This window comes from Haliotis rubra, unplaced genomic scaffold, assembly GCF_003918875.1.
Source record: "Haliotis rubra isolate DU_JTF1 unplaced genomic scaffold, ASM391887v1 Scf1843, whole genome shotgun sequence".
In the NCBI taxonomy this organism is placed as follows: Eukaryota; Metazoa; Mollusca; class Gastropoda; order Lepetellida; family Haliotidae; genus Haliotis; species Haliotis rubra.
In genome coordinates, this window is record NW_025765829.1 from 40,296 (window position 1) to 56,767 (window position 16,472).

The 16,472-nt window shown below is 40.0% G+C and overlaps 1 protein-coding gene across 2 annotated transcripts in view; it reads right to left on the reverse strand.

The window, feature by feature from the left end:
- LOC124273816 (high affinity cGMP-specific 3',5'-cyclic phosphodiesterase 9A-like) overlaps positions 1-16,472 on the reverse strand; it is a 43,524-nt gene that overhangs the window by 15,036 nt on the left and 12,016 nt on the right. For both annotated transcript variants that reach the window (XM_046709124.1, XM_046709125.1), the window contains exons 2-4: positions 2,265-2,367; positions 1,019-1,161; positions 491-632 (exon numbers count right to left, since the gene is read on the reverse strand). In XM_046709124.1, the coding sequence (XP_046565080.1) occupies positions 491-632; positions 1,019-1,161; positions 2,265-2,303 (324 nt within the window). In that variant the 5' untranslated portion in view covers positions 2,304-2,367. The remainder of the gene's footprint in view (positions 1-490; positions 633-1,018; positions 1,162-2,264; positions 2,368-16,472) is intronic.

The following is a 16,472-nucleotide window of genomic DNA, read 5'->3' on the forward strand; positions in this document are numbered from 1 at the left end:
GCAATGTTGCAGCTAGATCATGGCTGTCTGGACCAGACAATCAAGTGATATTCATTGATCTGTGCAATTGGGATAAGATGACATGTGTCAACCATGTCAGAGAGTCTGACCACCCGATCCCGTTAGTCGCCTCTTACATACGAGTACACTGAATACCATCATGACTGGGAGCGAACCCTTTCATGAAAAGATGAAGGCTGTTTTATATAGAAGGCAGAATCTGTTTATTTGATTACCACCATCATGATATGCATCAAACAAGTCAATGAGCCAGACAACCTGATCCCACAAGTTGCCACTTCTAACAAGTATGGTTTGCTGAAGACCAATTCTAGCCCCGCAATATTTCAGACACGCATATCACAACAATCTGTAAATACTCAAGCCTGGTACACAGACATGTTTGGATGCCCTTCTTGTGCAAACATTGGTGAGAATATTGTAAACTAGAATTATGCACTATTATGGAAGATTCTTTGCAATGACTTACTTCGATATTGAACTTTGTGACAAAGCCGAGATCTATGTACATCTGGCGGAGAAGGATGAGCATTTCAGAGTCGTCCCACTGCCAGTTGTCAAACGTAGGCTTCCGTAAATAGTCACGAACTTCATCTGTCATCTGGACTTGACTGCAAAAAGTTGTCATTTGTAATTATCCTGAAGGCTACAGAATATTAACAGTCTTCATGACAAATATTATTTTCCAAAGTATTTTTCTTGGAATTTCAAGAAGCAGCATTTCAATCTGTAGCTAGTATTATGAGCATACATCTACACAAAGGGGATACAATGACAAGCACCAAACATGTCATCAAGCCTTACGTACATGATCATAAACCTCCATTGACTCACGTAAAATCAATTCCCTCTGACACCACTGAACACCATCATTTTACTGTGCACATAAACACATTTTTCATCAACACATGTAATGGAACCATATTTTCTAATCACCAAAGCCAGCCCTAACAAAACACACATGCATAATTAAGATGATGGTTACAGATATACTCACCTCATTTTCATAAACTTTTCAAAAACCCGTCGGTTATGCTGCTCACTCTTTTTGAGAGATTTCTGTTTGTCCCAAAATGGCTGTAATGATGTGCCACTTGAGATATCCTTGAACAGACCTAACCAGCTTAAATGCTCAACACCCTGAAACGAGAAATCCAGTGAAAGTGAAGTTTCCATACTACAGAGGAACCGACGGCACATCTTTCCTCCAATACCAACCTGACACGTGTCTGTATTTACGTCATACCAGTATCTGTATTAATTTCATACCATATTTTCAAGGCAGTGGAGTAGCATAATGGTTAAAGTATTAGCTTGTAACACCAAAGACCCGAGTTCGATTCCACACATGGATACAATGACTGAATTATTTCTGGTGTCTGCCGATGTTATTTTGCTGGAGTAATGCTAAAAGCTAAGACCCAGTCCCATAAAGCGATCATAGCACTATAGGTTTTTTGTTAAAGTTTGAGTGTTATGGTCATCTAAGTACTTCTTTGATTGACATTTAGAAGTCGGTGTGGTAAACAATAATAATAATAATAAGTCATCTTGTATAGCGCACAGTCTCAAAACACCAAGTGATTGCTCGCAGCACTAAATCAGAATCTGATTATTATTACCCCGGATAACCCAAGCTGCCTGTTAGGCGCTAGAAGGTTATAGTTACATGACTTTATCCAACCGGGTACCCATTTTGTGCCGGGTGAAAAGAGGCAATTTTGAACAAACTTACTTGCCTAAGGTGAGACCATATGTATCACATGTGCTTAGTTGTGAGGCAGAACTTAAGTCCTAGAAACTCTCAGGATTCAAGCTGCCAAACACGGTCATCCATCCAAGGACTGTCCGAGCTTGCTGTTGCTTAACATCAACTGATTCGTGACCTGAGCTCTCTGCACAGGACCACACGCCACACGGGATAGTTCCCCAGATATACAACTTCTTTAATACACTATATGCAATGTTTCAGTTTCGATACTAACACTGGTTTCAAGCACGTGTCACTTTGCTATTATATACACAGTAATCAAGATTAGATTTCTGCAACAATATCAATACAGAAACACAGGTAGGGAGTGGGCTTCACAGTCACGTGGGGATGCAACCTGACCTTGACCCTCACAGGCAATCACATCAATAACAGGGCCACCAAACCACGTTGATGGAAACCACGCTAGAATTCAAGGTACCCATGGGACACTTCTGATCCAAGACATATCTCTACATGTTCCTAGACATACCTCTAGTTTTTCCTTAAAGTCTTCCACCTTCTCCTTCATGTCGTGGACGATGGAGGGGATGTCACCGTTGTCCACAAACACCCGCTTCTCTAGCCTCTGTAACCTGGAAACAAAAACATCCGTGCATGGGTGACACACCTTCGATACATACGTGCATAGGAAACAAATACATCTGCAAATGCCTGACTAACCATCATCTTCTCATCAACTATATTTCCAATTTTTTAATATTTTCCGCCATCTCTACTTCATACGTCTCCTCTTTGGTTTAAACCTGTGAAGAATGGTGCCTCAATTTTTCTTTAGCAACCCATGCTTTCTGTAAGAAACAACAATGCTTGTTGTATCGGAAACAGAATCAGGTGGTCAGACTTGCTAACTTGGTTGATATGATTGCGAAAATCGATGCTCATGATGTCAGTCACTGGATTGTCTGGTCCAGATTCAATTATTTAAAGACCACAAACATAGGGCTGGAACATTGCCAGACAACAATCGTGAATACAACATTGAATCGGATAATGACCCAGGTGTATGAAGAGACTGTAAAATCTTCCCATTTAGCTGTCAATGTTGACAACAGCACTTCACATAATCAGTTCTGTTCACCAAGTCAACATATCAAAATACACTACATGAGCAAGTGCATCCTCTCTATTAGATTAAAATACCATAGAGTTTCCTAGACTATGCCACGCCTTCTCATCACATCTGGAAAGAAACAGAGTCGATCTCAGAGTAGACTTCTGAGAATCAACCTGTAAAACTGAGGGGTCTCAAGCAGCTGATATTATTAAGAGGTCTAGTTTATACTGGACAAACCACAGGGGCTTGTAACGCTAAAAACTGCCATCAAGTATACTGTCACTGACAGGGTCTTAGTACTGTATAAAACGAAAGGGATGTAACGAAAAGAGTCAGCGATTTGATGGGACATATTTATTTTTAGCCAATGAGCTCCCTTGCACTATTAAGTGCAGGGCAGGTTAAGGCCAAGGTCGTCAATGGCAAACAGGCACGACACAATTCTGTTTGCGATGAATAATGTACAAAAACTCATTATGACAGTGAGATGTAAGAGTTCCCGAAAGAATGGCGACTTACTAAGCACGCTGACAAGCGTCATCAGTCCAACATGTTTTGGTGCATGTAATTTGTGTATACTGTGAAATAAACAAGAAAATGGGGGAGTTACCGATTTTGGCTCGGAATCGAGAAATCACGATTTTTCGAGCTTCCAAAGACCCTAGCTCCCAAAGTACCGCTTCGATTTTTGTGCTGTATGTCTCATTTTGTAGGTAAATCTATTGGCTTGAAATGTGTGCATAATTTAAATGGGATAAATACAGTGAGCATTGTTGAATTCGCCCTGAAACAAACTTGGTGTGAAGACCTCGTTACATCCCTTTCCTTTTATAAAGTACTAAAACCCCGTCAGTGACAGTATATACCTTGATGGCAGTTTTTAGCGTTACAAGCCCCTGTGGGACCAACTAATAATGTCCAGACCTTGGTGCCCAGTCTAAGAAAGGCATTTGATTTCTGCTGCATCAATGAAGCATGAGAGGAAGAGAAAGACCAATATTTCCCTACTGCACAATATGATGTAACTGATCACTACCAAACATAATCTCACTACCAAATATCTACCTCACTGCCAAACATCCACCTTACTACCAAATATCTACCTCACTACCAAACATCCTCCTTACTACCAAATATCTACCTCACTGCCAAACATCCACCTTACTACCAAATATCTACCTCACTACCAAACATCCTCCTTACTACCAAATATCTACCTCACTGCCAAACATCCAGCTTACTACCAAATATCTACCTCACTACCAACATCCAGCTTACTACCAAATATCTACCTCACTGCCAAACATCCTCCTTACTACCAAATATCTACCTCACTGCCAAACATCCTCCTTAATACCAAATATCTACCTCACTGCCAAACATCCTCCTTACTACCAAATATCTACCTCACTACCAAACACAAATCCCTTAGAGTACCAGAGCTCCTCAGGGAAATTTTTGAGGGCCAGAGGTGCCCCAGCACCCAAAGAAGAAGAAAATCTGCAAACTTGTTTCCTTGTTTCTATGGGTGAACTATCGTGTGGTGTATTTCATCAATACACCACACGATAGTTCACCCCTACATCAGTGTTTTTATGAACGATGTATATCAACAAATAATGTACAGATATACCATTGATATTTTATTTTAAAATGAAAAAGACGACAAATATAATAACCAATATATCAGCTGCCTTTATTTCTGAAAAGGATGTAAATAAAAATAATATTCATTGCGGCCTTAGGAGAATATAAATGCCACTTAAAGGCACTTAGGCATATTATTTTAACCCAAACACAGCGCACTTTATCTCACATAGAGTGCAATACATCTGCACTGATATGTCAGGTTATAGCGCCAGTGTTTGTTTTTCCATCTCCGCGGCGTAAACCCACTTCAATATTAATCCCGCTGACTTCCTTTCTATCAGCATACAATAACAATATACTTAGAAGCACATGTTTTTTATGTCCATACATTCACAGGCTGGAACGATACACTAATGGCGGCTATGATCTGTATCATCACATACTGTGAGTCTACTTCAATACCACTTTGTGTCAGTTGTCACGATTTGTCGGCATAATGTCACACAGGTCTCGGATGTTTACCACTTTTCATAATAATTATCATACAGTGTATTTGTAGAGAGCTAAACTCAATGCACTAGTGCATGCTCAAAGCGCTACAAATTTGTTACAATCTGATTATTATTACCCCAGATAACCCAAGCTGCCTGTGAGGCGCTAGAAGGTTAATAGTCACATGACTTATCCTACCGGGTACCCATTTTTCGGCGGAACAGGCAATTTTGAACAAAGGTGTGACCACATGTGTCACATGTGCTTCGTTGTGGGGCAGGACCGAAGTCCTAGAAACTCTCAGGAGTCAGGCTGCCAAACACGGTCACCATCCAAGGACTCTCTGCACTGGACATTGCTCAACTTCAGCTGATTTGTGATCTGGGAGATATGCACCGTAAGCGCGTGCCTAGGTGTGGTGCTGACAAACATTGATACATTATCATAGAAAACCGAGATTTCAGCCCAAAAGCACTTGCAGGTGTCTACCCCACTAACACCCGATCAGTAATATTTAAATGGAGTAACTTCCTGTAATTTTACGGTAATGACAGAAATGACCTTAGCTATACAGCTCTGCATTATCAGGGGAAATCAAGTTCTGAACCAACCATCATTGGTATGTGTCTACCCAAGTACTACCCTACCATTGATATCTCGATAAAGGAGTAACTTTCAGTAACTTTACGGTAGTGACAGTAATGACCTAGCTACCCAGCGTAGTTTGTGTGTTGTTTCAAATCGTTATCGCTCTCCATCAATACAAGGACATCAATGCTATTTTCAAAAGTGAGTGAGTTTAGTTTTACGCCACACTGAGCAATATTCCAGCTATATGACGGCGGTCTGTAAATAATCGAGTCTGGACCAGACAATCCAGTGATCAACAGCATGAACATCATTCTGGGCAATTGGGATACAATGACAAGTGTCGACCAAGTCAGCAAGGATGACCACCTGATCCCGTTAGTCGCCTCTTAAGACAAGCATGGTTTACTGAAGGTTCATTCTATCCCGGATCTTTACAGGTATATTCTATAAAGTATCCACTGCACATGTCACTTCTATCTGGAATACTAGTACAAAATTTCACATGCTCACGCATCAGTTATTCGACAGAATTCCGAAAATAATATGGTATTAAGTGTAACCTAAATTACAAGCTGCCTACAATATCAAACCAACTTGGATACCATGCTAATCTACACGTTGTTTACATGCAGTGCAAGGAGTAAACTACAAAATGCAAAGCAGTCTTTGAACAAACCAATCATAAATATTGTTTCTGTTAAAGTTCATTAATGTACGGTAATCCCATAATTTGTAAAATATAAATCACAACGATTAAAACAAAAACCCAAATGTAAGCATGTTAGGTACCTGCCACATGTAAGGGAGAAAACTCTACACTGTGATCGATCTGCACTTCTTTGGACATTCCAGGGTACCCATGCACTCTCACGATCAATAATTTCAGACAAAATTGAAAAAAATTGGCAAGTCAAAAAACGAAAGAAATTTTTTTTTCAAAAACTAGCAATACAGCCTTAAACTGAACAGGGCGGAGTGAGTTGTGTTTAATGCTGCTTTGAGCATGTCAGCTTCACGTGGAAGGATGGCCTGAGGTGATGCAGGTTCTAGACGTTAACCCCTTCAATGAAATCAACAAATATGAGAATCAGACCAAACAATGGACTTCATAAAGTAGATACAGAGTACATGCAGGCAGGGGGTAGCCCATAGCTAGTGGTTAAAGCATTCACTCATTAGAAAATGTGATGCATATGTGGGTATATATACTTTGCAGGTAATTCACCAGGTAAAGCTACTTCTCCCATCCTGCTCATGACATAACCTTATAAATATTGCATTCACCCATCTCAATGGATTATGCTGTTTCTCGCATCCATTTCACTCAGCTGATTGTGGTATTAGTGTTCAAGAATGTTACTTGTTCTGTACTTCTCTCAGATGATTGCATTTACAAAATTACCCTCAATTGGTATAGCTAGTTATTCCAGTTTTGACAGCGTATTGATTTATATATTCTGAACTTAGGTGTTTGACAGCAGGTGACAGTAATTGTACATGTTGATCCAATATTCTACCGGTACATTAGGCCAGACCAATTTTATTTCTTGTTTTATGGATCCGCCGGTCATATTTTTTCAAGAATAAGAATAAAAATAAAAATGAATTTTCCCCGCTCAAAAAATAAAACCTCATGTTTTTATTGGCCAAAACTTTAAACTAAACACCCCCTCCCCCCCAATTTTCAATTGTTTTTTGCCCCATATAAACTTCATAAATTGCCAAAAATTAAATACTTTTAGTATTTAAAAGGAAAATTATTTTGACAAGTGATTTTTATTTTCTAATTTTTTCCCTCCTGTCATTACATTTTCTGAGGACAAAAATCTGAAAAACAAAAAAATAAAATTAGTCTGGCCTTATGAGTCCCTAAGAATATATTATGGTTCAGCAATAACAGCAGTCTCTATGCACCAAGGTTGCATAGTCAGGGATTCTGTTTTCATTTTTCATAAATTTATAGTTTTACAGCATTCCGTCTTGTCATTGAATAACAAAGGAAAACATGTGCTGTTTTAAAGCAAAAAGATAATCACAAAAACTCCATATATGTTCTTTACCCAATATACCAGTTCTCAGAAAAAAGCACATTGCAGTATACCGGTAATACCATGCAGTCCATACCGTGATCATTTAGCCAAATTGTTTGATTTGATCACGATCCGCGTCATAACAAAGGCATCTGGGACGAGTCTAAAAATATTTTTTCAAGAATAAGAAAATAAAATAAATATAATTTTCCAGGCTCAAAAAATAAAATCTTAACATATTTATTGGCCAAATATGTAAACTTACAACAACAAATATTTGTGATTTTTTTTGCCCTATAAATTGCCAAAACTAAAACACTTTTAGTATTTAAAATAAATATTACTTTGACTGGTGCTTGTTATTTTTATTTTTTTTCCCTCCTGCCTTTAGGTTTTCTGAGGACAAAAATCCGTTAAACAAGAAATACTATTGGTCTGGCCTTAATAAAGTTCACTTCTTCATCAAGGAATACAGCCGATGTGTTGTCATCAATATCAGATGAAATGTATTAGACTGTAGATAACATCACAGTGAAATTGACTGCTGGGAGACAGCTGATGCCAGAACCAAGTCACCAGATGTAGGTTAACAAGCTATCAAAGAAACACATTCCATGGACAGGAGGTAGGACGTTGTACAATTATTACTTATTGAATACTACTTTCACATACAACTTATTGATGCTAAAGAATTATCCAATCTGCATATGTAATTTACTTGAACCTTTACGACCACAGCATTCTCAATAGTCTTGAATGAGCAAAAACATCTTGTTTGTTCACAATTAGTCACAAAAATTACAGGAATTCCTTTTGTCGATGTTTTTCAGGTTTTCTGTTACAAAATGTCACTTTTTTTCTACAACAGAAGAAACCACCTATGGTGTTTTTAGAATGAATATTAGTCAAAGCATTCATTACCAGCCATATTATGAGAAAAAACATGTGGTGATGACACCTGAAAATCTTTAACATTATTTTTTCTAAAATAGACTTGATAAAAGTGGAAGACCAATCAAAATTATAGGTGCCATGGTGAATTCTGTATAAATGCATGAATAAATCACATTTCAATTCAGTTTAATTAAAATTTACTTTGGCTTTCTACCAACCAAAAGTTTACTTGGGTGGTCCAAAATAAAAATAAATTCATGATCTTTTAATAAAAAATGCCTTCAGACATGACTACGAAAAAACGTTCCGAAACCTGACATGAAAATTTCAGGAATAAATTGAGGAACAAGACACCACACATATGTTGTTGGCTACATTTTCGTTTATCATGTCGTATCACAGAGCGCTATCATGCTGTATCACCCAGCGCTATCATGCCATATCACATGCTGCCAGCCACTCTCCCCACAAATGCTGTATTCACAGAGTTTGTTATTGTATCTAATATTGATGAGGTGAATACCACGGTGAAAACTAAACCAGATGCTGAACGTGGAAACTGGACCAAGATAAACTGGATACTTGTCATGAAGTGGTTGGAACTAGTTGGAAGAACACCTTGTTGGGTGTTTACCTCTGAATCTATTGCTTGTTATGCTTTTTGCCTGAATCTTGTTGTGGGTGAAATACTGTTTGAAATACTACTTCCAACAGGAGCACCTTCAGCATCATTTGATTGGGAAAGAAAACAGGTTTTTTTTTTTTACTCAGTGAGTTAGTGATTGATTTGGTTTTACGCCGCTTTTAGCAATTTTCCAGCAATATCACGACAGGGGACACCAGAATGGGCTTCACACATTGTACCCATGTGGGGAATCGAACCTAGGTTTTCGCCGTGACGAGCGAACACTTTAACCATGAGGCTGCCCCACCGCCCCTTGCTGACTCAGGGTTTGACTAGTGTTTACCTGATCAAAGTTTTCCTTGCCCAGGGTTCAATTCGGCCATGGGTACAACCCATGAAACCATTTCTGGTGTCTGCACCATATTCTTAGAATACTGCTTATAAAAAAGGTGGGGAAAACACAAACTGTTATTCTCAATAACTAACCAAGTACACCATTGAAATATCTATAGCATTTCTAAACATTCTGATGTCTTTGTTGCAGAGCTACAACCAAAAGGAGCAATGAGACAAGTTAAAAAAAATGTTTTACCAGGACTTGAAACACTAATCACTCTGTGGGCATTTCTTGTCATAGGAAGTCTTGGTGTCATTCTTATTCAAGTGTATATGATAAAACTTCCATATCTGGCCAGCCACAGAATGCTCTTCAAAGAAACATCAGACCAACCAGCAACTGCAAGATCAAACACAACCTTAGCTAGAGTTAACGCAGGGCCAGTTAGTTGTTGGAAACAATCACATCCAAGCCAGCCTACAGCTACAAACAAGCTTGAAAAAATGATAAACCGTTTATCAAGAATGAACATAACCTCATCACCTGGAAAAACTCAAATTGAATTTAAGAACGAAATAGAAGCATTTGTTCAGGAAGAGCTGGCACGAGCCCATGACTCAAAGCAAGAATTTGCAGATCTCAGCAGTTTGGAAGAGTCAAAGCTGATTCTTAAGACCCTAAGTCATTTCATAAGTACTGAAGCAGATTCTGATCAACTTAATAAGAGAATAGAAACATTTATATCCCTGTCTCCGAATTCATCCAAAGATGTATTTTTGAATTTACATGAATTTTCATTGAATTTGGATCCTGGGACCTGTGAAGGAAGTCCGTTTCTTGTTGGTTTTGTACATTCAGCGCCAGATCACACTGAACATCGGCAGGAAATCCGAAAAACCTTTGGATCCATTAAAAGAATTGACAGTAAATCAATAAGGATTGTTTTCATGCTTGGACTGACACTTAATTCTACAAAACAGGAATCAATAGAAACAGAATCAGGACTTTTTCAGGACATTGTACAAGGTAATTTTATAGATTCTTACAGAAATCTAACCTACAAACACATTATGGCCTATCACTGGATCAATACACACTGTCATGATGCTGACTTCATCCTGAAAATTGATGACGACACATTGGTGAATATTTACAAAATAGTCGACTACCTGAAAGAAAAGTCAACTAAAAATCTTTTTCAGTGTTATCAATTAGAGTCATTATCAATTCCGTCTCGCAACCCAAGAGCACGTGTATATGTTCCAGAACATGTGTATCCATTTTACAGATGGCCGAAGTCATGCCTAGGGTTTGGGTACTTTGTTACCACCGACGTAGTGGCCAAAATATTACATTCCTCAGAAGATGCAAAGTTCATCAATACCGATGATGTCTTTGTGACTGGGATACTGACATTAAAAGCTGGTGCAGATGTCACCAAGTTGTCTGGGAGGAATGTAGAAACATATGCCGCCAGGCCCCAGAGGAACATGTCTTGCGAACACATCAATAACTTGATGTTTGTGATAGACAGGGAAAATGGTCAAAGGAAGAACTTTAATGGCTATTGGGAAAGATTTGATAGGTGTAGAAGCATTCACCACAATGCTAACAAATCGAAACTTGAAACTCAAAATGTTCAATGAATTACATCCATATCTAATGTTGAATGATCATTTTCCATGTGCAGCAAGAAACTTCAAGAGCAATGATCACCCTCAATGTGCAATGATAAACTTCAAGTGCAATGATCAAATTCCATGTGCAATGATAAGCTTCAAGTGTAGTGATAATCCTCCATGTGCACTGATTAACTTCAAAAGAAATTATCAACCTCCTAGTGCAGAAAGAAACTTCAAGTGCAATGATCAACCTCCTTACTAAGTTCAATGATAAACTTCAAGAGCAAGAGCAATGGTCACCCTAACTTGTGCAATGATAAACTTCACGTACCAATGATCAACCTCCTTACCAAGTTCAATGCAATAAACTTGCAAGAAACTTTATCTGGTCACCCTACAAGGTTCAATGATAAACTTCAAGTGCAATGATCGTCCTCAATGTGGAAGATGGGAAACTTCACTTGTACTGATCATCTTCCATGTAACAGCAAAAACTTTGCAGAAAGAAGTGCAAAGATCAACCTCAAGTTCAATAAACTTCCAAGAGCAATGATCGTTCAAGAGAATGATCATCCAACATGGGCAACAATAAACTTCAAGTGCATTGACCAACCTCCACATTCAATGATAAATTTGAAGTAGAATGATTAACCTCCAAGTGCAAGGATACACTTCAAGTGCAATGATAAATCTCAAGAAGCAATGACAAACTTCAACTACAACAACAAACCTTGATGGGCCATTATCAACCTTGCATGTAATGTTCAATCTCACAATGCAATGGCTGACATTAAAGAGTAATATCCAGCCTCAACGTACAATGACCAACATCTGTGGGAAGTGATCAACCTACACAAGCAATGATGAACCTCCACGAGCAATGATGAACTTTGAAAAGCAATAACCAACCTCCTCAAGCAACGATCAGCCCACCCATCCATCAACCCAGACTAACCATCACACTATTTTACAGCCGTCTGAGTGAATGTTATTTTAAGATGTCAGCAATATCATCTCCCGGCTGTAAGTAATCTGTCCAGACTGGCTGATGTAAGATCGATCAGTTCTATCCAGGTATGATGAGTCTTGGCACACACTGCTCCTAGACATTCCTCGGTTTAATGAGCAGGCGTCGGTTCTCACTCTATCTGGGATAGATTCCGCAGTTGCTCACAACAAATATTACATCATAAATGATGTTCAAGTTAACGTGACTTCAAAATATAACCTCTTCAAACATAATCACAAAATAAATATAATATTATTTGTTGGGCTGGGTTTTTGTTTGAACTCTTACATTAATCAAAGTAGAAAGTTCTTCTGTGGATAATGACAGGAATTTATTGATCTGGGTCTGAATTGGTGATTGATTCTTTACCATCTGATACACATTGTTTGGCTCTCAAGACTATCATTAAAATGATTATCCATCCAAATTCTTCTCAGAAGAACAGGTGCTAAATGTCTCTCATTGTTGATTGTGGATGGAACAGTGACCCAGTACCCCATGCTGGTCTCCGATTGGTGATTCTAGGTGGAACAGTGACCCTGTACCCCATGATGGTCTCCCCTTGGTGATTCTAGGTGGAACAGTGACCCAGTACCCCATGCTGGTCTCCCCTTGGTGATTCTAGGTGGAACAGTGACCCATTACCCCATGCTGGTCTCGAATTGGTGATTCTAGGTGGAACCGTGACGCAGTACCCCATGCTGATCTCCCCTTGGTGATTCTAGGTGGAACGGTGACCCAGTACACTATGCTGGTCTCCCATTGGTGATTCTAGGTGGAACGGTGACCCAGTACCCCATGCTGGTCTCCAATTGGTGACTCTAGGTGGAACAGTGACCCTGTACCCCATGCTGGTCTCCCATTGGTGATTCTAGGTGGAACAGTGACCCTGACCCAGTACCCCATGCTGGTCTCCCATTGGTGATTCTAGGTGGAACAGTGACCCTGTACCCTATGCTGGTCTCCCCTTGGTGATTCCAGGTGGAACAGTGACCCAGTACCCCATGCTGGTCTCCCTTGGTGATTCTAGGTGGAACAGTGACCCTGTACCCCATGTTGGTCTCCCATTGGTGATTCCAGGTGGAACAGTGACCCTGTACCCCATGCTGGTCTCCCATTGGTGATTCCAGGTGGAACGGTGACCCAGTACACTATGCTGGTCTCCCATTGGTGATTCTAGGTGGAACAGTGACCCAGTACCCCATGCTGGTCCCCAATTGGTGATTCTAGGTGGAACGGTGACCCAGTACCCCATGCTGGTCTCCCATTGGTGATTCTAGGTGGAACAGTGACCCAGTACCCCATGCTGGTCTCCCTTGGTGATTCTAGGTGGAACAGTGACCCAGTACCCCATGCTGGTCTCCCCTTGGTGATTCTAGGTGGAACAGTGACCCTGTACCCCAAGCTGGTCTCCCCTTGGTGATTCTAGGTGGAACAGTGACCCTGTACCCCATGCTGGTCTCCCCTTGGTGATTCTAGGTGGAACAGTGACCCTGTACCCCATGCTGGTCTCCCCTTGGTGATTCTAGGTGGAACAGTGACCCAGTACCCCATGCTGGTCTCCCATTGGTGATTCTAGGTGGAACAGTGACCCAGTACCCCATGCTGGTCCCCAAATGGTTATTCCAGGTTTAACAGGAAGACAAGCATGAGGTCCTGAGCACCCATTCCATCCAGAATTTCAAGTGGGGTTCAAGCAGAACCAATATTCAGCCACAGGGGCAATACTTCAAATAACTGTACAACACCTCCCAAATGGATCAATCCCATCACCAACAGTGCCAAATACACATCACCTTCATCCTCCAACAAGGTCCAACACTCAGTGAGTGAGTGAGTGAGTTTAGTTTTACGCCACTCTCAGCAATATTCCAGCTATATGGTGGCAGTCTGTAAATAATCGAGTCTGGACCGGACAATCCAGTGATCAACAGCATGAGCATCACTCTGAGCAATTGGGAACCGATGACATGTTGTCAACCCAGTCAGCGAGCCTGACCACCCGATCCCGTTAGTTGCTTCTTACGACAAGCATGGGTTATATCTCATAGGATAGAGAGTATTGACTGCTACAAGAAAATTTACAGAAATCCAAAACTACCAAAGAGCACCAGTACACCACAGATCTTAGGCTTCGAGAGAACTACCACTAATTTCTTTTTAGCGGGGCCCTGACCAATTTTATTTCTTGTTTTACGGACTTTTGTCCTCAGAAAACCTAAAGGCAGGAGGGAAAAATCACCAGTCAAAGAAAAAACCCACAAGACTTTCCATGTTAACTCTTTCGGTTTGTTTGTATCAACTAAAAGTAAGTTGAGTGAGTTTAGGCTTCACACTGATTTCAAGAATATTTCACTTATATCACATATACATTTGGATTTTATTTTTTGAGCGGGGAACTTTTTTTTTTTTTCTTATTCTTGAAAAAATATGACCGGCAGATCCGTAAAACAAGAAATAACATTGGTCTGGCCTAATTACAATAATCACTAGATTCACACTGCATCCTTACATCATATGACAACAGAAACAAAAGTTACTTTCTTGGCATTGAATTCCCAAGACACCATTAGCAAATTATCTCACAACCACATGCCTGAGTTATGACTTAATGATAACATCACATCTAATTCACAAGTCATTATAACTACATATGATCACGGTATATATTGAATTAACGAAGCGGCTTAAAGATGATCTCATGTTGTACCTTTCACACCCATACTGTAATTAATGGCTTTTCTGACCATGCTGCAAGAGCCAGTTAACTAATAATAACAGTAATTATATCTGATGAAAAGCAGCCTCTATCAGTAATAATCACATAAACACTACCACCAATCACCTCACTGATTAATTGCAGGAAACAAATTACATTTATCTCGCACCTGAAAAGGAGACGATTCTGTCTTTTTTAAGGCCATTCTTTTATCATAATTTTATAATCAATCAAGCAGGTTCAGTGTCTGCACAATTTTGATGCTCCATCAACAAAATTATGCGAGGGAATTTGTTTATTAAATTCATTTTCAAAGATTCTTAGTGCAATGCTCTTGTACCTATGCCCTCACTGAGTTTTTTAGGCTGACTACCATACATGTTACCCGCGTGAATGTGGAGTGAGTGAGTGAGTGGGTGGGTTTGTGGGTGGGTGGATGGGTGAGTGAGTGAGTGGAAGTAAGTGAGTAAGTGGGTTTGGTGGGTAGGTAGGTAGGTGAGTGGGTGGGTGGATGGGTGAGTGAGTGGGTGAGTGATAGAGTGAGTGGGTTACATGGGTGAGTAGGTTAGTGGTTGGTTGGTTGGTTGGTTGTTAATGGGTGGTTAGTGGTGAGTGATAGAGTGGGTGAGTGATAGAGTGAGTGGGTTCGTGGGTGAGTAGGTTAGTGGTTGGTTGGTTGAGTGGTTAGGTGAGTAAGTGAGTGAGTGGGTGAGTGATAGAGTGAGTAGGTGAGTGGTTGGTTGGTTGAGTGGTTAGGTGAATGAGTGAGTGGGCTTTGGTGCATAAGTGAGTGAATGAGTGAGTTAGTGGGCAAGTGAGTGAGTGAAGGAGGGAGGGAACAAGCAAGGGATTTTAGATTGAGGAAAGCCTAAGGTAAAGCGTGAGTGAGTGAGTGAGTGATTAAAGATGGAGTAAAGCAGGTGAAGCAGATTTACTTAGATGAAATCACCAGCACTAGAAACATAGCCTCAATTCAATTCTCTTTAAGTTGTCTTTGTGGTCTAGCGTGGTGTGGCATAACGGTGTGGTACATGCGTGGTGTGTCTGTGATGTGGCCAAGGGACTGAGCCACTGATCTTCCACCCTCTGGGCACACACTGTATCCATTTTATCACAGTGGCAGCCCTTTCACACAAAGTACAAACAGAATGATCATAGTTCAATGGCAGGCTATCACTCACTGGTCCACCTACATGGGCACCATTTTTACAGATCCTAATAATACAGATTGACAAATATTTCATAGAAAAACAAATTCATAAGACATGAGAATGGCAAAGCACAGAAAACACTGAAAATTTAGCCGGGGATCTTGGAGTCATTAGTTGCAGATTTACATCGATCTCAAAATTGTTCAAAATGAAAAAAACATCATGGAAATCGGCGGATCTGCAGAAAATTCTCATGTCTGAATCATGTCACTAATTATTCATCACCAAATCAGAAGATTAATCAACTGGAGATCGATGTCAAAAGAATTTCTTACACATCAACAATATACATATATAACTCCACCAAGGACGAATTTAAGCTTGCCATTTCATCTGTACTTGAGTGAACCCCACGAGACAATCACACAGTGATTAATGGAAATCTACACAGCGAAACTGATACCTGAGTTTCATTACAATACTCGATAGAGGAGAGATACAGTTATTGGGAAGATTGCTATTGATGGAAGTCACTGTACCTGGCAACAACAATGCAGAAAAAT